Below are 24387 nucleotides of genomic sequence, written 5' to 3' on the forward strand. Positions count from 1 at the left end.
TAATCCGACTGCTCTGATGACTCACATGGCTGCTCTCCTACTGCTCTGATTGGCTGATATCCTGGCTATCTGGCCTGTGATTGGTTAGGAGTATATCCGTAGGCAGCTGGAGGAGGAGCAAAGACAGCTGGAGATTCTACAGCAACAACTACTCCAGGAGCAGGCTCTACTGATGGTAACCTCTCACCCTTGACCTCTCATCCCTGAGTCCTCAGCCTATCACTGCTAACCCTTTACTCAGTGGTGTGTCCAGACCATTTTAAATGGGGTGGCCAAGGTGGGGCACGGACCCAGTTTAGGGGGGCCATAACATTTTAAATGGGGTGGCCAAGGTGGGGCACGGACCCAGTTTAGGGGGGCCATAACATTTTAAATGGGGTGGCCAAGGTGGGGCACGGACCCAGTTTAGGGGGGCCATACCATTTTAAATGGGGTGGCCAAGGTGGGGCACGGACCCAGTTTAGGGGGGCCATAACATTTTAAATGGGGTGGCCAGGGTGGGGCACGGACCCAGTTTAGGGGGGCCATAACATTTTAAATGGGGTGACCAAGGTGGGGCACGGACCCAGTTTAGGGGGGCCATACCATTTTAAATGGGGTGGCCAAGGTGGGGCACGGACCCAGTTTAGGGGGGCCATACCATTTTAAATGGGGTGGCCAAGGTGGGGCACGGACCCAGTTTAGGGGGCCATACCATTTTAAATGGGGTGGCCAAGGTGGGGCACGGACCCAGTTTAGGGGGGCCAGAACATTTTAAATGGGGTGGCCAAGGTGGGGCACGGACCCAGTTTAGGGGGCCATAACATTTTAAATGGGGTGGCCAAGGTGCGGCACAGACCCAGTTTAGGGGGGCCATAACATTTTAAATGGGGTGGCCAAGGTGGGGCACGGACCCAGTTTAGGGGGCCATAACATTTTAAATGGGGTGGCCAAGGTGCGGCACAGACCCAGTTTAGGGGGGCCATAACATTTTAGATGGGGTGGCCAAGGTGGGGCACAGACCCAGTTTAGGGGGGCCATACCATTTTAGATGGGGTGGCCAAGGTGGGGCACAGACCCAGTTTAGGGGGGCCATACCATTTTAAATGGGGTGGCCAAGGTGGGGCACAGACCCAGTTTAGGGGGGGGGGCATAACATTTTAAATGGTGTGGCCACGGACCCAGTTTAGGGGGGCCATAACATTTTAAATGAGGTGGCCAAGGTGCGGCACAGACCCAGTTTAGGGGGGCCATAACATTTTAGATGGGGTGGCCAAGGTGGGGCACAGACCCAGTTTAGGGGGCCATAACATTTTAAATGGGGTGGCCAAGGTGGGGCACAGACCCAGTTTAGGGGGCCATAACATTTTAAATGGGGTGGCCAAGGTGGGGCACAGACCCAGTTTAGGGGGCCATAACATTTTAAATGGGGTGGCCAAGGTGGGGCACGGACCCAGTTTAGGGGGCCATAACATTTTAAATGGGGTGGCCAAGGTGGGGCACGGACCCAGTTTAGGGGGCCATAACATTTTAAATGGGGAGGCCAAGGTGGGGCACGGACCCAGTTTAGGGGGCCATAACATTTTAAATGGGGTGGCCAAGGTGGGGCACGGACCCAGTTTAGGGGGCCATAACATTTTAAATGGGGTGGCCAAGGTGGGGCACGGACCCAGTTTAGGGGGCCATAACATTTTAAATGGGGTGGCCAAGGTGGGGCACAGACCCAGTTTAGGGGGCCATAACATTTTAAATGGGGTGGCCAAGGTGGGGCACAGACCCAGTTTAGGGGGCCATAACATTTTAAATGGGGTGGCCAAGGTGCGGCACAGACCCAGTTTAGGGGGGCCATAACATTTTAGATGGGGTGGCCAAGGTGGGGCACAGACCCAGTTTAGGGGGGCCATACCATTTTAGATGGGGTGGCCAAGGTGGGGCACAGACCCAGTTTAGGGGGGCCATACCATTTTAAATGGGGTGGCCAAGGTGGGGCACAGACCCAGTTTAGGGGGGGGGGCATAACATTTTAAATGGTGTGGCCACGGACCCAGTTTAGGGGGGCCATAACATTTTAAATGAGGTGGCCAAGGTGCGGCACAGACCCAGTTTAGGGGGGCCATAACATTTTAGATGGGGTGGCCAAGGTGGGGCACGGACCCAGTTTAGGGGGACCATAACATTTTAAATGGGGTGGCCAAGGTGGGGCACGGACCCAGTTTAGGGGGCCATAACATTTTAAATGGGGTGGCCAAGGTGGGGCACAGACCCAGTTTAGGGGGCCATAACATTTTAAATGGGGTGGCCAAGGTGGGGCACAGACCCAGTTTAGGGGGCCATAACATTTTAAATGGGGTGGCCAAGGTGGGGCACAGACCCAGTTTAGGGGGCCATAACATTTTAAATGGGGTGGCCAAGGTGGGGCACAGACCCAGTTTAGGGGGCCATAACATTTTAAATGGGGTGGCCAAGGTGGGGCACAGACCCAGTTTAGGGGGCCATAACATTTTAAATGGGGTGGCCAAGGTGGGGCACGGACCCAGTTTAGGGGGCCATAACATTTTAAATGGGGTGGCCAAGGTGGGGCACGGACCCAGTTTAGGGGGCCATAACATTTTAAATGGGGAGGCCAAGGTGGGGCACGGACCCAGTTTAGGGGGCCATAACATTTTAAATGGGGTGGCCAAGGTGGGGCACGGACCCAGTTTAGGGGGCCATAACATTTTAAATGGGGTGGCCAAGGTGGGGCACGGACCCAGTTTAGGGGGGCCATAACATTTTAAATGGGGTGGCCAAGGTGGGGCACAGACCCAGTTTAGGGGGCCATAACATTTTAAATGGGGTGGCCAAGGTGGGGCACAGACCCAGTTTAGGGGGCCATAACATTTTAAATGGGGTGGCCAAGGTGGGGCACGGACCCAGTTTAGGGGGGCCATAACATTTTAAATGGGGTGGCCAAGGTGGGGCACAGACCCAGTTTAGGGGGGCCATAACATTTTAAATGGGGTGGCCAAGGTGGGGCACGGACCCAGTTTAGGGGGGCCATAACATTTTAAATGGGGTGACCAAGGTGGGGCACGGACCCAGTTTAGGGGGCCATAACATTTTAAATGGGGTGGCCAAGGTGGGGCACGGACCCAGTTTAGGGGGGCCATAACATTTTAAATGGGGTGACCAAGGTGGGGCACAGACCCAGTTTAGGGGGTTCAACAACAGTCGAGGCTGGTGACTTGAATAATTGAGCAGGATGCACTGCACAGACTGCAAAGCTTGTTTGGAAAACTGTCTAAGACATAGTTTTAACCTACAACATTTATTAACGGCATTTCTAGTAAAATATTATGGGGAATGGGATTAGGAAAGTTCATCTAGGGAGTAGCAGTGCAGGACAGGCTCATCATGGACGGTGATGAGAAGACGAGCTCAACTCTTCCACTTATGACAGGGCCGTGGGCCTCCCTCTAGACATGCCACTTCTTCACCATGGCTATCTAGCTCTCTACTGCTACTCCACATCTCAGTAGAGCCTCCACAACAACCCCATAGCTCTCTACTCCACATCTCAGTAGAGCCTCCACAACAACCCCATAGCTCTCTACTCCACATCTCAGTAGAGCCTCCACAACAACCCCATAGCTCTCTACTCCTACTCCACATCTCTGTGTAGCCTCCACAACAACCCCATAGCTCTCTACTCCACATCTCAGTAGAGCCTCCACAACAACCCCATAGCTCTCTACTCCTACTCCACATCTCTGTGTAGCCTCCACAACAACCCCATAGCTCTCTACTCCTACTCCACTTCTCAGTAGAGCCTCCACAACAACCCCATAGCTCTGCTACTCCACATCTCAGTAGAGCCTCCACAACAACCCCATAGCTCTCTACTCCTACTCCACATCTCAGTAGAGCCTCCACAACAACCCCATAGCTCTCTACTCCTACTCCACATCTCAGTAGACCCTCCACAACAACCCCATAGCTCTGCTACTCCACATCTCAGTAGAGCCTCCACAACAACCCCATAGCTCTCTACTCCACATCTCAGTAGAGCCTCCACAACAACCCCATAGCTCTCTACTCCTACTCCACATCTCTGTGCAGCCTCCACAACAACCCCATAGCTCTCTACTCCTACTCCACTTCTCAGTAGAGCCTCCACAACAACCCCATAGCTCTGCTACTCCACATCTCAGTAGAGCCTCCACAACAACCCCATAGCTCTCTACTCCTACTCCACATCTCTGTGTAGCCTCCACAACAACCCCATAGCTCTCTACTCCTACTCCACATCTCTGTGTAGCCTCCACAACAACACAACCCCATAGCTCTCTACTCCTACTCCACATCTCAGTAGAGCCTCCACAACAACCCCATAGCTCTCTACTCCTACTCCACATCTCAGTAGACCCTCCACAACAACCCCATAGCTCTCTACTCCTACTCCACATCTCAGTAGAGCCTCATCAACAACCCCATAGCTCTCTACTCCTACTCCACATCTCTGTGTAGCCTCCACAACAACCCCATAGCTCTCTACTCCTACTCTACATCTCTGTGTAGCCTCCACAACAACACAACCCCATAGCTCTCTACTCCTACTCCACATCTCAGTAGAGCCTCCACAACAACCCCATAGCTCTCTACTCCTACTCCACATCTCAGTAGAGCCTCCACAACAACCCCATAGCTCTCTACTCCTACTCCACATCTCAGTAGAGCCTCATCAACAACCCCATAGCTCTATTGTGGCGCCAGCATAAACATTGTGCCGTTGCGTTCCTCCCCTAAACCGTGAGCGTGTGTGTGTGTAACTACAGGAGTACAAGCGTAAGCAGATGGAGGAGCAGCGGCAGGCAGAGCGTCTCCAGAGACAGCTGCAGCAGGAGAGAGCCTACCTGGTGTCCTTACAGCAGCAGCAGCAGGAGCCACGGCCACAAGACAACAAACAGCTGTACCACTACAAAGACACAGCCCCCAATAACGACAAACCTGCCTGGGCCAAGGAGGTACTGTTGATGCACTCAGCACTTGTACATGGGTTCAGTTCATGTGGTTACACCAGCAGTATAGTTTGCAACATTGACATGGTCTCCTACAATGATCTGTCTTTCTCTTTCTGGCTTCCAAAAGCAGGATTGATGTTTTCTGAAGAATTGGAGCCCTGTAGCGTTGCTATGTCTGAACTTTAAGATATCTGACAACGTCTCTCTCTTACTCAGACACACACAGCGTCTCCGTCATGGACAGATCCTCTACTGGTTTATGTGTTTGAAAAGCTTTGTTCAGGTTCTGCCATGGTAATGTGTGTGTGAACTGACAGTATGTCCACCAGTATGTATGTGTGTGTGATGTTCTGTATGACGCCCCCTGTCTCTAGGTGATGCGTCGAGCCCAGAGTAACTCCCCTCGTATACCTCCCAAGAAGCACCACTCCTTTAACCTGCCTGGAGACGCCAGCCTATCACACCTCCTCCTGCTCCCTGGTTACAACCCCCGCTCCCGCCCCCCCTCCTACCCTGCCCAATCAAGTCACTCCAGGGAGAGGCTCCTCCAATCTGAAGGCCATAATGTGACTGTTCCGTGTATACGTGTGTCCTGCACCTCTGATCCTGCCCCTGACTCCTCTTATCCAATCCTGCTTCATCCCGAGGCCAGAAGGAGTAGCCCTGAGGGAAGAGTCCAGGAGTCTAGGGGGAGGAGTCCAGGTCGACTGGTCAGTCAGGGAGACATACCCACTTCCTGTTTGTCTAACACACTTCCTTCCCCTCTCTCTCTCCAGAGGTGGACTAACATTACTCGACTGGTGTGTCTGGGGAAGCTCTCTCTTTTCCTAACCTCCTTTCTTCTGGACATGACTCTCCTGTCCCTATTAACCATTTTATCTTCCCTTGCACCAGGAGACAGACTCCTGAAAAAAACCCTGCCTGAAATGTTCTTTGTTCTAGAATGGTAGCTGGTGTTTTCTACAACAACTTATTTCCCTCTCTAAGTTCTGGTGCCTGGCATCTTTTAGAATGGTCATAGATGTACTTTCAGAGACTAACAGACTTGTCATTTCTACATTATGGTCTGTAAGTGTGCCATGAACGCCTTCCTCCCATCTCTCTCTTCCTCTAGTCTCTATTCCTACTCCACATCTCAGTAGAGCCTCCACAACAACCCCATAGCCCCGATCCCGACTGATCGGTCTCCTTCAGAATCTCAGCTCTTCAAACTGAGTGTTTTAGTCTGCTTCATGTTCAGGCACCAGGCTTCTCTCAGGGACACACTGCAGCTCCTGATTTAGCCTAGATCCAGGCCACACACACCACCAGGCTTGCCCCCCAGTGGCCACTGTGGGCTGATGTAGGCCAACCGTGGCTATATCTGTCTCAACACACATGGGTGTATCTGCTTCCCTCTGGACGCCCATACACCAGTACATACACCGGTACACACACACACACACCGGCATGTACACACACACATGCACACTGTAGCCAGGTTTGTCTCTGGGCTTCTCCATGGTAACGGCTCTGAGGGAAACTGGAGGTTTGACACACGTCAACCAAGACACACAAACATACAATGATAAATCTGTCACTGACGGCCAATATAAATGATTGTGCTCTAACTTTGTGTGCGGGGGTGTGTGTGTGTGTGTGTGTGTGTGTGTGTGTGTGTGTGTGGCAGGTGGAAGAGCGTTCCAAGCTGAACAGACAGAGTTCTCCAGCACTGCAACATAAAGTGTCCAACCGTATCTCTGATCCATCCCTGCCCCCCCGCTCAGAGTCGTTCAGCAGCGGGGGCATACAGCAGGCCCGAACACCCCCCATGCACCGCCCCGTAGAACCACAGGTGTGTGTGTGTGGGGGAGTGGAAGTGTGTGGGTGCATGTGTATAGTATATGTAGGTGCACGTTTACCCTTTATGATGTTTGTTTCTCATCCTTTAATTTTTCCTTCCCCTCCCCCTCTACTTTCCTCACCTCCTTCCCCTCTCCTCTCCCCCTCTACTTTCCTCACCTCCTTCCCCTCTCCTCTCCCCCTCTACTTTCCTCACCTCCTTCCCCTCTCACCTCCCCCTCTACTTTCCTCACCTCCTTCCCCTCTCCTCTCCCCCCTCCCCCTATACTTTCCTCACCTCCTTCCCCTCTCACCTCCCCCTCTACTTTCCTCACCTCCTTCCCCTCTCACCTCCCCCTCTACTTTCCTTACCTCCTTCCCCTCTCACCTCCCCCTCTACTTTCCTCACCTCCTTCTCTTCTCCCCTCCCCCCTCCCCCTCTACTTTCCTCACCTCCTTCTCTTCTCCCCTCCCCCCTCACCCTCTACTTTCCTCACCTCCTTCTCTTCTCCCCTCCCCCTCCCCCTCTACTTTCCTCACCTCCTTCCCCTCTCCCCTCCCCCTCTACTTTCCTCTCCTCCTCCCCTCCCCCTCTACTTTCCTCACCTCCTTCTCCCCTCCCCCTCTACTTTCCTCACCTTCTTCTCCCCTCCCCCTCTACTTTCCTCACCTCCTTCTCCCCTCCCCCTCTACTTTCCTCACCTCCTTCTCCCCCCCCCCCCTCTACTTTCCTCACCTCCTTCCCCTCTCCCCTCCCCCTCTACTTTCCTCACCTCTTTCCCCTCTCCTCTCCTCTGTCTCCTCCTCTCTTCCTCCTCTACACCTGCTCCTCTACCTGCCTGGTGCTGATGTATGATCCTGCTCCTCTACCTGCCTGGTGCTGATGTATGATCCTGCTCCTCTACCTGCCTGGTGCTGATGTATGATCCTGCTCCTCTACCTGCCTGGTGCTGATGTATGATCCTGCTCCTCTACCTGCCTGGTGCTGATGTATGATCCTGCTCCTCTGGTCTGTTATGGTCTGGTCCTGGTCTGGTCTTGTCAGATGGCCCACCTGGTGCAAGTGAAGTCCCATGGTCTGTCTGGGTCCCAGTCTCTCCACGACCCTGCAGGGGTCACAGGCCTGTCCCCCTCCCCATCCTCCGGCCGCCCCCCCATGCCCCGCCAGAACTCTGACCCTACCTCAGACACCCCTCCTTCTATACCTCTTCCCCGCCTCGCTCCCCCCCTCGACAAACTGGACCGCAGCTCCTGGCTACGAACAGACCTAGACCTACCTCCTAAGGTCTGCATGACAATGTCTGTTTGTTTTGGGCTGGAATACAATGTCTCAGAACTTTTGGGGACCCTTACCTTTGTTTATCTCAAATCAGTCGGAAGTTTACATACACTTAGGTTGGAGTCATTAAAACTCGTTTTTCAACCACAAATGTCTTGTTAACAAACTATAGTTTTGGCAAGTTGGTTAGGTCATCTACTTTGTGCATGACACAAGTAATTTTTCCAACAATTGTTTACAGACAGATTATTCACTGTATCACAATTCTAGTGGGTCAGAAGTTTACATACACTAAGTTGACTGTGCCTTTAAACAGCTTGGAAAATTCCAGGAAATAATGTCATGGCTTTAGAAGCTTCTGATAGGCTAGTTGACATCATTTGAGTCAATTGGAGGTGTACCCGTGGATGTATTTCAAGGCCTTCCTTCAAACTCACTGCCTCTTTGCTTGACATCATGGGATTTATTTTTTTAAATCAGCCAAGACCTCAGAAAAAATTGTAGACCTCCACAAGTCTGGTTCATCCTTGGGAGCAATTTCCAAATGGCTGAAGGTACCACGTTCATCTGTAAAAACAATAGTGCGCAAGTATAAACATCATGGGACCACGCAGCCGTCATACCGCTCAGGAAGGAGACGCGTTCTGTCTCTTAGAGATGAACGTACTTTGGTGTGAAAAGTGCAAATAAATCCCAGAACAACAGCAGAGGGCCTTGTGAAGATGTTGGAGGAAACCGGTACAAAAGTATCTATATCCACAGTAAAATGAGTCCTATATCGACATAACCTGAAAGGCCGCTCAGCAAGGAAGAAGCCACTGCTCCACAACCACCATAAAAAAGCCAGACTACGGTTTGCAACTGCACATGGGGACAAAGATTGTACTTTTTGGAGAAATGTCCTCTTGTCTGTTGAAACAAAAATAGAACTGTTTGGCCATAATGACCATTATTATGTTTGGATGAAAAAGTGGGAGGCTTCCAAGCCGAAGAACACCATCCCAACCGTGAAGCACGGGGGTGGCAACATCATGTTGTGGGGCTGCTTTGCTGCAGGAGGGACTGATGGACTACACAATATATATGGCATCATGAGATAGGAAAATGATGTGGATATATTAAAGCAACATCTCAAGACATCAGTCCGGAAGTTAAAGCTTAGTCGCAAATGGGTCTTCACAATGCCCTGACCTCAATCCTATAGAAAATGTATGGGCAGAACTGAAATGGCGTGTGCGAGCAAGCAGCAAGGAGGCCTACAAACCTGGCTCAGTTATACCAGCTCTGTCAGGAGGAATGGGCCAACATTCACCCAACTTATTGTGGGGAAGCTTGTGGAAGGCTACCTGAAACGTTTGACTCAAGTTAAATAATTCAAGGCAATGCTACCATATTCTATTTGAGTGTATGTAAACTTCTTAACGGGATCGATATGACAACAGCCATTGAAAGTGCAGGGCGCCAAATTCAAAACAACAGAAATCTCATTATTAAAATTCCTTAAATACATACATGTATCTTATACCGTTTTAAAGGTAATCTTGTTGTTAATCCCACCACAGTGTCCGATTTCAAAAAGGCTTTACAGCGACAGCACCACAAACTCAGGTCACCACCAACTCACAGAAAAACACAGCCATTTTTCCAGCCAAAGAGAGGAGTCACAAAAAGCACAAATAGAGATAAAATGAATCACTAACCTTTGATGATCTTCATCTGATGACACTCATAGGACTTCGTGTTACACAATACATGTATGTTTTGTTTGATAACGTGTATATTTATATAAAAAAATCTCAGTATACATTGGTTCACTAGTTCCAAAAACATCCGGTGATATTGCAGAGAGCCACATAATTTTACAGAAATACTCATTATAAATGTCGATGAAAATACATCCATGTTAGACATGGAAATATAGATATGCCTCTCCTTAATGCAACCACTGTCAGATTTAAAAAAAACTTTTCGGAAAAACAAACCATGCAATAATCTGAGAACGGCACTCAGGAAAAAAAATACAAATTATCCGCCATGTTGGAGTCAACATTGTAAATATTTCCTTACCTTTGATGATCTTCATCAGAATACACTCCCAGGAATCCTAGTTCCACAAATGTTTGATTTGTTCAATAATGTCCATTATTTATGTCCAAGTAGCTACTTTTGTTAGGGTGTTTAGTACACAAATCCAAGCGCTCGTACAGGTCTAGCTGAACGTCAGACGAAAACTTCAAAAAGTTATATTACAGTCGTAGAAACATTTCAAACTAATTATAGAATCAATCTTTAGGATGTTTTTATCATAAATCGTTCCAACCGGAGAATTCCATTGTCTGTAGAAAAGCCATGGAACGCAGGTCGCTATCATGTGAAATGCTCATGACCAGGACCTGGCTCTCTGCCAGATCACTGACTCAAAGAGCTCTCATCCGGCCCCACATTACAGTAGAAGCCTCATTCAAGTTTCTAAAGACGGTTGACATCTAGTGGAAGCCTTAGGAAGTGCAACATAACCAATATCCCACTGTGTATTCAATAGGGGCTGGGTTGAAAATCGACCAACCTCAGATTTCCCACTTCCTGTTTGGATTTCCTCTCAGGTTTTTGCCTGCCATATGAGTTATGTTATACTCAGACATCATTCAAACAGTTTTAGAAACTTCAGAGTGTTTTCTATCCAACACAAATAATAATATGCATATATTAGCAACTGGGACTGAGGAGCAGGCTGTTTACTCTGGGCACCTTTCATCCAAGCTACTCAATGCTGCCTCTGCAGCCATAAGAAGTTAAAATAAAGTGGTGATCCTAACTGACCTAAGACAGGACATTTTTACTCTGGTTAAATGTCAGGAATTGTGAAAAACTGAGTTTAAATGTATTTGGCTAAGGTGTATGTGAACTTCCAACTTCAACTGTACATACAGTTTAGCAAACTTAGTTTGCGATTGAGAATACCGTATATGATCTACTCAGACACTCTGTGTCCCACTTAGAAAAGGTCTAACTGATTGTTATTGGTTCTCTCTCTCTGTGTGTGTGTGTGTGTGTGTGTGTTGTTTCTTTTTTTACTATCCTTGTGGGGACTAGAAGTCCTCACAAGGATGGTAAAACAAGTCAAATTCAGACAAGTGGGGACATTTCGCCGGTCCCCACAAGAAAAAGGCTATTTTAGAATTAGGTTCAGGGTTAGTGGTTAAAGAAAACAGGGTTTTGAAGGGGAATCAATTTTTTGGTATTCACAAGGATATTAAAACAAACCTGTGCGTGTGTGCGTGTGTGCGTGTGTGCGTGTGTGCGTGTGTGTGTGTGTGTGTGTGTGTGTGTAGGTGCCCCAGAGGACCACGTCTATCTCTCCAGCCTTGGTCAGGAAGAACTCTCCTGGGAACGGACCTGCGGGCCTTGCTCCTAAAGCTGGAGCACACCTGATACGGGCCAGGTACACACACACACATATACTATACACACACTCCATGTTCCTTTGTGAATCAGGCAGTTTAATGTTGTTTGTGTGTGTTGCTGTAGTAACCCAGACCTGCGGAGGACTGATGTCCCAATGGAAACTCCCCTGAAGAGGAAGAGCAGTGGCAGCTCCTCCAGCTCCTCTACCCCTTCCTCCAAGGGGGGAAGCAACGAAAGAGGTACACACACACACCACCACACAGATTCCCATGTGTGTTACTGTAAATGTTTCAACCCTTAACACTCTATACAGTCAGAGAGAAGATGTGATTGGTTGACTATTTAGTGAGCAGAATGTGATTGGTTGACAGGGGCAAATCAAGCGGAGGGTTCTGGGGCATCGGCCCAGGAGACCAAAGAAGAAAACAGAGATGTGACGCTGACACGACCTAGCAGGCCCGCGGTAAGTACAGACACACAGAGAAAAACACAACCCATTCTCTTCTCTGAACTAACCAATACATGTCTCATCTCTCTTTCATCTTCTCTCGTTTCTGTCCCTCCCACATTCCTTTTTTATTTTCTCCCTTTTTCCTCTCTCTGCGTTTTTCTCCAACTTCTTTAGAGCTATAAGAGAGCTGTAGATGAGGTTAGTGGCATTTCTCCTCTCCCTTTCTCCAGCTCTCCCCTGTTCACTTCCTAGCTCTTTCACTCATTCACCCACTCAGATATTTACTTACTCTCCACCCCCCCATCTAAGGCTGTTGCGGTGACCGTATTACCACCATACCGGCAGTAAAATTGAGTCACGGTAATCTCCTCATGTGCGCTCAGGACATGCGTTGTTAGTACTCAACTCACTAACGACCATCAGGTCCTAATGGTCTGGTTCTCAGGGCTCTGTTGTCCATCTAACCACTCTGACAGCAATGCTAATGCAACCGAAAATCACATCAAAAATACTTAGCATCAAAACAGCATTGTCCTTTTAAAACTCACTTCATGGTGCCTCCCGAGTGGTGCAGCGGTCTAAGGTACTGCATCGCAGTGCTTGAGGCGTCACTACAGACCCGGGTTCGATCCCAGGCTGTGTCACAACCGTCCGTGACCGGGAGTCCCATAGGGCGGCGCACAATTGGCCCAGTGACATCCGGGCTAGGGGAGGGTTTGGCCTTGGGGGGCTTTACTTGGCTCATCGCGTTCTAACGACTCCTTGTGGCGGGGCGGGCGCCTGCAGGCTGACTTCGATCGTCAGTTGAACAGCACATTGGTGCAGCTGGCTTCCCGGGTTAAGGTGTTAAGGAGCACGGTTTGGTGGGTCATGTATCGGAGGACGGATGACTCGACCTTCGCCTCTCCCAAACCCATTGGGAAGTTGCAGCGATGAGACAAGATCGCAATTGGATATCACAAAATTGTTGCGAAAAAGGGGGTAAAAAATATATATATATATATATACAATACCAGTCAAAAGTTTGGACACACCTACTCATTCCAGGGTTTTTCTTTATTTTTACTATTTTCTACATTGTAGAATAATAGTGAAGACGTCAAAACTATGAAATACTATGAAATAATGACAGATTCTTCAAATTGCCTTGATGACAGCGTTGCACACTCTTGGTATTCTCTCAACCAGCTTCATGAGGTAGTCAACTGGAATGCATTTCAATTAACAGGTGTGCCTTGTTAAAAGTTATTTTGTGGAATTTCTTTCCTTAATGCCTTTGAGCCAGTCATTTGTGTTGTGACAAGGTAGGGATGCTATACAGAAGATAGCCAGCCCTATTGCACTTGCAAAAACCATAAAGCGCTATGATGAAACTGGCTCTCATTAGGACCGCCACAGGAATGGAAGACCCAGAGTTACTTCTGCTGCAGAGGATAAGTTCATTAGAGTTACCAGACTCAGAAATTGCAGCCCAAATAAATGCTTCACAGAGTTCAAGTTCAGACACATGTCAACAATCAACTGTTCAGAGTAGACTGTGAATCAGGCCTTCATGGTCGAATTGCTGCAAAGAAACCACTACTAAAGGACACAAATAATAAGAAGAGACTTGTTTGGGCCAAGAAACATGAGCAATGGACATTAGACCGGTGGAAATCTGTCCTTTGGTCTGGAGTCCAAACGGGAGATTTTTGTTCCCAACCGTTGTGTCTTTGTGAGACACCGAGTAGGTGAACGGATGATCTCAGCATTTGTGTTTCCCACCGTAAAGCATGGAGGAAGAGGTGTGATGGTGCTTTGCTGGTGACACTGTCAGTGATTTTATTTAGAATTCAAGGCACAATTAAACAACATGGCTACTACAGCATTATGCACCGATATACCATCCCTTCTGATTTGTGCTTAGTGGGACTATAATTTGTTTTTGAACAAGACAATCACCCAACACACCTTCCGGTTGTGTAAGGGCTATTTGCCAAGAAGGAGAGTGATGGAGTGCTGCATCAGATGACCTGGCCTCCGCAATCACCCGACCTCAACCTAATTGAGATGGTTTGGGATGAGATGGACCGTAGAGTGAAGGAAAATCAGCATATGTTGAGACTCATTCAAGACTGTTGGAAAAGCAGTCCAGGTGTAGCTGGTTGAGATAATGCTAAGAGTGTTAAGTTGTCATCATGTCAACTTTGAAGAATCTCAAATATAAAATATATTTTGATTTGTTTAACACTTTTTTGGTTACTACATGATTCCACGTGTGTTATTTCATAGTTTTGAAGTCTTCACAATTATTCTACAATGTAGAAAATAGTAAAAAATAAAGAAAAACCCTTGAATGAGTAGGTGTGTCCAAACATTTGACTGGTACTGTACATTAAAAAAAACTCTTACTGTGATTGATCAATCTGAATAAATTACTTCAAACGGGTTGAAACTGAGTGGAAAAACATTGTCTTTGTGGATGTTGTTTTTAAAAGCCTAACAATGAAATGGACAGAGCTTTCAAAGGTGATGATTAATTCAAAACACCCATACACATATTAGAGCTTATGCATAGGCCTATATATGAGCCCAAGCCCATTAAAATGATTGTTCCCTTATACAAGACATAGTCTTACAAGACATAGCCCCTGTCTGTCTGTGTGGTGCGAGTGTTTGTCTATCGCTCCGTATGTAGCCAGTTGATGTGATAACCTTCTTGTGGTTTGACAGAAAAACTTTCCCCCAAAACCTTCTCAATTAAAGGTTAACTGTAAAGTAGGCTTAATTGGAGGAAGTATATCATAAGTATATAATTTGTATATTATATGTTATTTGCAAACTTTACCATGAAATGATCAGCAGCAGTACAAGACCATTGATAGAGCAGCACATTAGATGGCACATTCCTCAATGGCTAGGTGCACAAATAAAGGGCCAGATGTGCAATTAAAGGGGGATTATACTCAATCTAAATATGTTCTTTCAGACACCCAATAAATGGTCTTCTGATGTGATTTAAGCGTTGTTATGGACTCAGAACATCCAATTTCATTGTTTCTCTGCGAGAAATTGTAATTTTGAGAGTAAAATAAAAATATTAAACCAGGAAAAATATAACCGAAAACATAATTTGGGAAAATATAAAATATTTTATAGGGCCCCCCCTTAGAGTTGTTTATTAACCATTATTTTACCAGGTCTATTGACAGAAAACAGTGTACAAGAGAATGTAGCGCACTAAGGAGCTGAAGAAGATGTGCAGGGGAGAAGAGTGCCTATTTGAAAGCTAGAAAAAAATAAGTAGCTCGCAACATGTTCAATTTTTTTAGAAGTAGCTCTCGTGCTACAAAAGGTTGGAGAACCCTAGTCTATCGCGTATTACGCACGGCAGAATTTTTCTTTTTTTAATTACTGATTTAAGATGTCTTTGGTGCATTATTGGTCTAGCCTATACTCCTAAATTGAACATATTCTAGTTATCGGCTTTGAGTGTGGTATCTATTAGTATGCATACTGGATGGACTGGTTACCTTGTGCTACGCTACAAACTTTCTATCCATGAGTCTGGGAGAGAACGTATAGGCCTAGACAATGCTTTTAGTTCATTGATTGTGCAGGGCAGCTTACAGTAGCTTGTAGCTTTCAGCCTATAGTGAATATGTATTTAATTTTTAATAGCCTAGTAATAAGGTATTTTCATAATAGATTGACCCATTACCTTTAACTACGAAATATCTCACCATGCGTTTCCATCTCCTCCCCTCTCTCCTTCATTCCGTTCTCGAGTGTGCAGAGAGAGGGGCTGTCAACAGTTTAATCAAATATTTTTATTTGTGAAACATGCCACTATTGATGTTCCCCAACAGATTTCACGTGGTTTCCCAAAAGAAGCACTAGATGGCTGCAGGAACAGGCTTGGAGAGCCCATGGCATACAGAACACTAGATAGCTGCAGGAACAGGCTTGGAGAGCCCATGGCATACAGAACACTAGATAGTTGCAGGAACAGGGTTGGGGAGCTCATGGCATACAGAACACTAGATAGCTGCAGGAACAGGCTTGGAGAGCCCATGGCATACAGAACACTAGATAGCTGCAGGAACAGGCTTGGAGAGCCCATGGCATACAGAACACTAGATAGCTGCAGGAACAGGCTTGGAGAGCCCATGGCATACAGAACACTAGATAGCTGCAGGAACAGGGTTGGAGAGCCCATGGCATACAGAACACTAGATAGCTGCAGGAACAGGGTTGGAGAGCCCATGGCATACAGAACACTAGATAGCTGCAGGAACAGGCTTGGAGAGCCCATGGCATACAGAACACTAGATAGCTGCAGGAACAGGGTTGGAGAGCCCATGGCATACAGAACACTAGATGGCTGCAGGAACAGGGTTGGAGAGCCCATGGCATACAGAACACTAGATGGCTGCAGGAACAGGGTTGGAGAGCCCATGGCATACAGAACACTAGATAGCTGCAGGAACAGGGTTGGAGAGCCCATGGCATACAGAACACTAGATGGCTGCAGGAACAGGGTTGGAGAGCCCATGGCATACAGAACACTAGATAGCTGCAGGAACAGGGTTGGAGAGCCCATGGCATACAGAACACTAGATAGCTGCAGGAACAGGCTTGGAGAGCCCATGGCATACAGGACACTAGATAGCTGCAGGAACAGGCTTGGAGAGCCCATGGCATACAGGACACTAGATAGCTGCAGGAACAGGCTTGGAGAGCCCATGGCATACAGAACACTAGATAGCTGCAGGAACAGGCTTGGAGAGCCCATGGCATACAGAACACTAGATAGTTGCAGGAACAGGCTTGGAGAGCCCATGGCATACAGAACACTAGATAGTTGCAGGAACAGGCTTGGAGAGCCCATGGCATACAGAACACTAGATAGCTGCAGGAACAGGCTTGGAGAGCCCATGGCATACAGAACACTAGATAGTTGCAGGAACAGGGTTGGAGAGCTCATGGCATACAGAACACTAGGTAGCTGCAGGAACAGGGTTGGAGAGCCCATGGCATACAGAACACTAGATGGCTGCAGGAACAGGGTTGGAGAGCCCATGGCATACAGAACACTAGATGGCTGCAGGAACAGGGTTGGAGAGCCCATGGCATACAGAACACTAGATAGCTGCAGGAACAGGGTTGGAGAGCCCATGGCATACAGAACACTAGATGGCTGCAGGAACAGGCTTGGAGAGCCCATGGCATACAGAACACTAGATAGCTGCAGGAACAGGGTTGGAGAGCCCATGGCATACAGAACACTAGATAGCTGCAGGAACAGGCTTGGAGAGCCCATGGCATACAGGACACTAGATAGCTGCAGGAACAGGCTTGGAGAGCCCATGGCATACAGGACACTAGATAGCTGCAGGAACAGGCTTGGAGAGCCCATGGCATACAGAACACTAGATAGCTGCAGGAACAGGCTTGGAGAGCCCATGGCATACAGAACACTAGATAGTTGCAGGAACAGGCTTGGAGAGCCCATGGCATACAGAACACTAGATAGTTGCAGGAACAGGCTTGGAGAGCCCATGGCATACAGAACACTAGATAGCTGCAGGAACAGGCTTGGAGAGCCCATGGCATACAGAACACTAGATAGTTGCAGGAACAGGGTTGGAGAGCTCATGGCATACAGAACACTAGGTAGCTGCAGGAACAGGGTTGGAGAGCCCATGGCATACAGAACACTAGATAGTTGCAGGAACAGGCTTGGAGAGCCCATGGCATACAGAACACTAGATAGCTGCAGGAACAGGGTTGGAGAGCCCATGTCATACAGAACACTAGATAGTTGCAGGAACAGGGTTGGAGAGCTCATGGCATACAGAACACTAGATAGCTGCAGGAACAGGGTTGGAGAGCCCATGGCATACAGAACACTAGATAGTTGCAGGAACAGGGTTGGAGAGCCCATGGCATACAGAAGACTAGATAGCTGCAGGAACAGGGTTGGAGAGCCCATGGCATACAGTTTGGGAGGAATATCACTTGTCGCCCAGCGAGAGGCTGCATGCTCCTCAAACAGTGGTTGATGCCTGGAGTGAAATAACCAGAAGAGCCTGCATGATTGAAAAACGAACAGGCGAGAAATCGGCCTCCATTCGCTATTCGAGTGCATACTGTTGTCGTCCTTTTCCCCCCTGTCTTTGTTCCTGCCCATTTCATAATGGGCCATTCTAAATCAAAACCACTTTTACATATTAGTGGATACAAAATTGAATTGAGAATAGTCTGATGGGTGAAAATATGATCACTTGATGAGAGAACAGCGTGAGCAGCCGGAGGCAAGGAATGGAAGGCAAACTGATTTTTTTTGTAACTTTCTCAAATCATCACTAGCCAGACGCATCATGCAGCCCATATATGTTTTGATTCATAAGATATTCTAAGGTTTGTATCATTCACAAATAAAGTTGGCAAATAACTCTAAATAACGTATAGGACCTGTTTCAATGATCACTTTTACGCTCAACATAGCCACTTCATATGCACACTCGCTCCGGAATGGGAAAACATACTTTCTATTTTATTCAGCTAAGTTATTATATTACTTACTAAAAAATCATATAATATATAATAATGGCACGGGACTTATAAGCATATCTTGTCTGCTAAATGAACAAGTCTACAGCCTATGGCATGGCGCATAGCCAGATAACATACAGTAGGTCAACTCATATTCTGTTTTTCTGAAATACACTGAACAGAAATATGGATGTAACAGGTCTGTTTCATGAGCTGAAATAAAATATTTCCGAAATTGTCCATTTTGACCCCCCCCCTTTGTTCAGGGACACATTATTCAATTTCTGTTAGTCACATGTCTGTGGAACTTGTTCAGTTTTTGAATCTTATGTTCATACAAATATTTACACATGTTAAGTTTGCTGAAAATAAACACAGTTGACAGAGAGAGTTTATCTGTATTCCCAGTCAAGGTGCACCTGTGTAATGATCATGCTGTTTAATCAGCTTCTTGATATGCATCACCTGTCATGTGGATGGAATATCTTGGCAAAGGAGAAATGCTCACTAATAGGGATGTAAACAAATTTGTGCATTTATTAGACTTTTTAAAAATGTAGATGTTCCAAAGGCACACATCGGTAGCTTGTATACGTGAAGGCCTGGAAATGCTAAACATGTTTGTTAAATAACGGTCAATTAACGTAAGACTGGCAGTCTTTTGCATGACAAACGGCTGACAAAATGTCATAACCGCCACAGCCTTCTCTCTCTCAATCTTTCTCTTGGAGTTCAAAGGTTTGTGTATCCCTGCAGTAGTTATAGCTTCATTCTTACATCTCTCTCTCTCAATCTTTCTCTTGGAGTACAAAGGTTTGTGTATCCCTGCAGTAGTTATAGCTTCATTCTTACATCTCTCTCTCTCAATCTTTCTCTTGGAGTACAAAGGTTTGTGTATCCCTACAGTAGTTATAGCTTCATTCTTACATCTCTCTCTCTCAATCTTTCTCTTGGAGTACAAAGGTTTGTGTATCCCTGCAGTAGTTATAGCTTCATTCTTACATCTCTCTCTCTCAATCTTTCTCTTGGAGTACAAAGGTTTGTGTATCCCTACAGTAGTTATAGCTTCATTCTTACATCTCTCTCTCTCAATCTTTCTCTTGGAGTACAAAGGTTTGTGTATCCCTGCAGTAGTTATAGCTTCATTCTTACATCTCTCTCTCTCAATCTTTCTCTTGGAGTACAAAGGTTTGTGTATCCCTGCAGTAGTTATAGCTTCATTCTTACATCTCTCTCTCTCTCCCCTTTTCTCTCTCTTATTGCCTCTCTTTCTCACTCTCTGTCTTTCTCTATTTCTCTCCACCTCTATCATCCAGGAGGAGTTGGTAAGATATCTATTGATCCCCATGTGCACGCTCATATCCACTCTGTCCCCTCTTTTCACATGCACGCCCAGGGCCGGATTAAGAAATCATAGGCCCTGAGGCTTTTTTCCCCTTCCCTGCACACACATCATTTGGTGTAAACAAGTCTGTGCACCAAGATGCAATTCGATGCTTGTTAGATTTACTGTTGAAGAAAAATACCCTTTATAAATAAAGCCATACTAATGTTTGCCATGTGGCATAGGCTATTAATTGAGCAGAGGCATTTTTAGGATTTCCTCAAAAAAATTGGCCTTTTAATTAAAAACGCACTTCATGCAATTTGTCATTTTCATGACAGAAGACATTGACTGAACATTTTTTAATACCACACAAATGACAGAAATTAGTGGCTTCTCCGACACTGACAAACTGAGATCAATCTGGTCTTTAATTCAGACAAACAATAGCCCAGGTCAATGAAGCAACACACAGATTGTACAATATTAGGAGGCAATATACATTACCAGTCAAAAGTTTGGGCACACCTACTCATTCAAGAGTTTTTCTTTATTTTTACTATTTTCTACATTGTTGAATAATAGTGAATACATCAAAACTATGAAATAACACACATGAATTCATTTAGTAACCAAAAAAGTGTTAAACAAATCTAAATATATTTTATATTTGAGATTCTTCAAAGTAGCCACCCTTTGCCTTGATGACAGCTTTGCACACACTTGGCATTCTCTCAACCAGCTTCACAAGGAATGCATTTCAATTAACAGGTGTGCTTTGTTAAAAGTGAATTTGTGGAATTTCTTTCCTTAATGCTGTGTGTTGTGACATGGTAGGGGTGGCAGTAGCCTATCTCAAGATAAGCTACTTTGAAAACCAGTGCTGCTGTTAGCTAATGTTTATGTTTATATTGGTTCTACAGACAGACTAGTCATCTTTTTTCAGCAGCAGGCATTTTCTTTCCAAACTGTACATTTTTCCTGCCATTTTATTTTGAAATCTGAAAAAGGCAAACTGACAGCTGCAGTCAACCATATAAATATAACCCATAGATGGCAGTTCCCATTCAAGTCAGGACTGGCATCCATTGCTATTGTACCAATGAGTTTAACAGTCAAATTGCCAGGGTAAGGGGTTACAATACCCTTCTATGGATTATATGTCTATGGCCACAACGCAAAAAGCTGTAACCTATATTTGGTGTGTATGCTGCCCAAACTGTAGCCTTGCCGACTGTTGGCATACTGGTAACTGTCAAAATAAAGAAAACAACACTGTAAACAAGGGATACAAAGTATATGTTATGGTGTGGGGGGCATGTTCCTGTTATGGTTTAGGTCCACATGTAGAATCGATGCTGAAGCTGTTCTAGCAGCTCGTGGTGACGCAACACCCTTTTAAGACACTTTATGTTAATACACTTTGTGTTGGTTTTTCCTTAATTTTGACCAATACCTGTATGTGCTTGTGATAAAGTTAACCACCATTATTAAAAAACAATAAAAAAATTCTCTGTTGGCTAAATGATTCTTTCTGATGTATTTTGAACATTGAGAGCGGACTTCTTTGGTTGGATAAAATTATAATAATAAAAACAACGTAATTTCCCTCTTGGTCCCCCATGGGCCTGGGCCAAGGGGCTTCATCCCCGGTAAGCCCCTACATTAATCCGGCCCTGTGCACGCCCCTCTCTCCTCTAGCTCACCTGTTTTGCTCTACCTGTTCAGTGTGACAGGCAGACTGGGGAGCATTGGAGCTGTGTTTCCCCTTAAACAGATAACAAATAACCTCTAACCACTGACCATAAGGGTTGAGTTCCCAGAACCCTAACCCTTCTGTAAGTGACCTTTCTTGACTCCATCCTGACTGAATCCTCATTGTTCCTCACTCACACTCTGAGGAAGGAGTTAGCCGCTGAAAAATGTTTAAAATGTTGTGCCAATAAAATGTTCCCCATAAATCAAAGCAACTGTTACTGCACCCACGACATGAGTGCTGACCTTTTATAATATCCTCTACTGACCTTTGACCTCCTCACCTCCAGGACCTGACGGCTCTAGCCAAGGAGCTGAGGGAGCTGCGTCAGGGGGAGGAGCCTAATCGCCCGCCCGTCAAGGTGACGGACTACTCCTCATCCAGTGACGAGTCACAGAGTGACGAGGAGGGAGAGGGAGGAAGTAACGACGGCTCTGTGTCTGTCAGCGACATCCCACGCATCATGTGAGTGTGTGTGTGTGTGTGTATTTGCATTTTAATATATGCATTTATTTTATTGTAGCTATGTATCTTAAATCTGTAATATGTAACTTTTTGGCAACCAGACCAAATCCACATAGAAATGTGAGTTATAGATCTGTAATTCCATTGAAAGCAAGTCTAAAAAGCTGTAGATCTTTTCTACAGTATGTGCACTATTTGCTTATTTTACTTTGGGTTTTGTACACCAGTTTCAAACAGTTGAAAATACAATATTGTTGGTTCTGGAAACCATATTTCAGTGGTTTAAATGTGACAATGATTCTCTACACATAAACTTAAATTACTATTAGAATTTTAGCAACCAGGAAATGGCAGAGCGATGTCTGCATAGGGCATCTTTTAGTTTTTTAAACGTGTGTGTGTATTGTCAGGCCGGCTGCGGGGCAGAGTAGTGGTGAGGTGTACGGTGTGATGGGAGGACATAATGATTCCTACGGCAACCGTTCCCAAGACAGCACCCTGATGATGAGAGAGGTCAGTCGCCTTTCACTTTTAACCCCTGACCCCTGGGCTCCGCTCTGCTTGCTTAATACACAACTCAGCATCCTGGCATGCACTCGGCTCTGCGTGTGTCTGTCTGTGTAGAATGAGTCTCTGCATTGTCACCAGCCGTCGCTCAGCTTCTTCAATCCTTTGGGTTTACCCACCTTCCACATCAGCGGCAGAACATCCACCTTAACCACAGACCCAGATAAACCTCCAAACCCTAAACCTCACCTTAACCATTAGATTCCAACCTTAACCTTACCTTAACCACAAATCTAGAATCATCTTACCTTTCCCAAATCCTACCCATCACAATTAAATAGATTAATCTGAACACAGATCAGTGTGTAGAGTGGCCCTCACTCTCTCTCTGTTCCAGACCTATGGGGACAGGAGGCGGAACTCCGCTCTCGCCGACAGCAACGGTTTCCCCGGAAACGCCAATCTGCCCGATCTGGTGCAGCAAAGCCCCTCCCCCTTGGTCTCCCCTGGCAATGGCACTGGGCGCAGCCACCCCAAAGTAGGTTCACTAGACCCCTACACCCTAACTGCTTATGCCCTTGCACCCTACACCCTTACTTGCTAGCCCTCTACACACAAGCCCCCTACATTCTAGCCCTGTACACACAAGCTCCCTACTCCCTAGCCAGCAGATCCGACTCTTGCTTACAGCTGCATTAAGGTCGGACAGGCTTCCTGTGTAGATTAAGAAACCATGGATGGAGCCAGTGCGAGATATGGCTCAGAAACGTAACTCAATCCCGGGATTAGAAATGCGTTGTACTCCAAATTGTCCCATTATCCCAACTAGGGCCGACCCCTTTTAGTCGACTGGTCGATTATTTGGTCAATACGCTGTTGGCTGACCAAGATTTCTTTAGTCGAGCAGAAAAAATATATAATAATGATCATGGTGTACAAGACACCTGTCTGATTCGCTCTGTGTGGACTGATCCATTGTGGAGGCCGTGGGGATGGCACAGTCCATCGCTTTAAGACATGTGCTACTAAAATTGTATATGGTTATATTACATAAACAATGGTGCAACACTAATAAAAAAATAACATTATTTTATAACAAATGCGCTTTCTCCCATGTTGGATAGTGGTCGCCGGCAGCGGTTATGAAACACATCAGTGCTCTGTTGAATTGGTGCCTTTTCCTAGACCATTTTTCTATGTGCATAATAGCAAAGTTAACCAGCATATCGGTGTTGAGAACAATGCCGGAGGCAGCAGCAGAATGAGGAGATGACAATACAGCCCTTGCCTTTTTGCCTAAGAAAAGTAAGAAAAGTGAGGAGAGAGGAAACCAGAACTTAAGTAGGTCTATAATCAATAGCCTAACTGTTAAATGTGCCTGTCTTTATAAATCATCAATATACAGTGCCTTGCGAAAGTATTCGGCCCCCTTGAACTTTGCGACCTTTTGCCACATTTCAGGCTTCAAACATAAAGATATAAAACTGTATTTTTTTGTGAAGAATCACCAACAAGTGGGACACAATCATGAAGTGGAACGACATTTATTGGATATTTCAAACTTTTTTAACAAATCAAAAACTGAAAAATTGGGCGTGCAAAATTATTCAGCCCCTTTACTTTCAGTGCAGCAAACTCTCTCCAGAAGTTCAGTGAGGATCTCTGAATGATCCAATGTTGACCTAAATGACTAATGATGATAAATACAATCCACCTGTGTGTAATCAAGTCTCCGTATAAATGCACCTGCACTGTGATAGTCTCAGAGGTCCGTCAAAAGCGCAGAGAGCATCATGAAGAACAAGGAACACACCAGGCAGGTCCGAGATACTGTTGTGAAGAAGTTTAAAGCTGGATTTGAAT

General features: G+C 46.2%; 1 protein-coding gene across 12 annotated transcripts in view; it reads left to right on the forward strand.

Annotated features, from left to right (window-relative positions):
* The window catches only part of LOC139420300 (TRAF2 and NCK-interacting protein kinase-like), a 64388-nt gene that overhangs the window by 19902 nt on the left and 20099 nt on the right, over nt 1-24387 (forward strand). For 4 of the 12 annotated variants that reach the window (XM_071170227.1, XM_071170229.1, XM_071170235.1 and 1 more), the window contains 11 exons: nt 89-175; nt 4794-4982; nt 5354-5689; nt 6649-6813; nt 7846-8085; nt 11412-11521; nt 11608-11723; nt 11856-11947; nt 21842-22017; nt 22428-22530; nt 22922-23062. In XM_071170227.1, the coding sequence (XP_071026328.1) occupies nt 89-175; nt 4794-4982; nt 5354-5689; nt 6649-6813; nt 7846-8085; nt 11412-11521; nt 11608-11723; nt 11856-11947; nt 21842-22017; nt 22428-22530; nt 22922-23062 (1755 nt within the window). The remainder of the gene's footprint in view (nt 1-88; nt 176-4793; nt 4983-5353; nt 5690-6648; nt 6814-7845; nt 8086-11411; nt 11522-11607; nt 11724-11855; nt 11948-21841; nt 22018-22427; nt 22531-22921; nt 23063-24387) is intronic. The other 8 variants (XM_071170236.1, XM_071170237.1, XM_071170230.1 and 5 more) reach the window with 6 other exon arrangements.

Source organism: Oncorhynchus clarkii, chromosome 11, assembly GCF_045791955.1.
Source record: "Oncorhynchus clarkii lewisi isolate Uvic-CL-2024 chromosome 11, UVic_Ocla_1.0, whole genome shotgun sequence".
NCBI classification, from domain to species: Eukaryota; Metazoa; Chordata; class Actinopteri; order Salmoniformes; family Salmonidae; genus Oncorhynchus; species Oncorhynchus clarkii.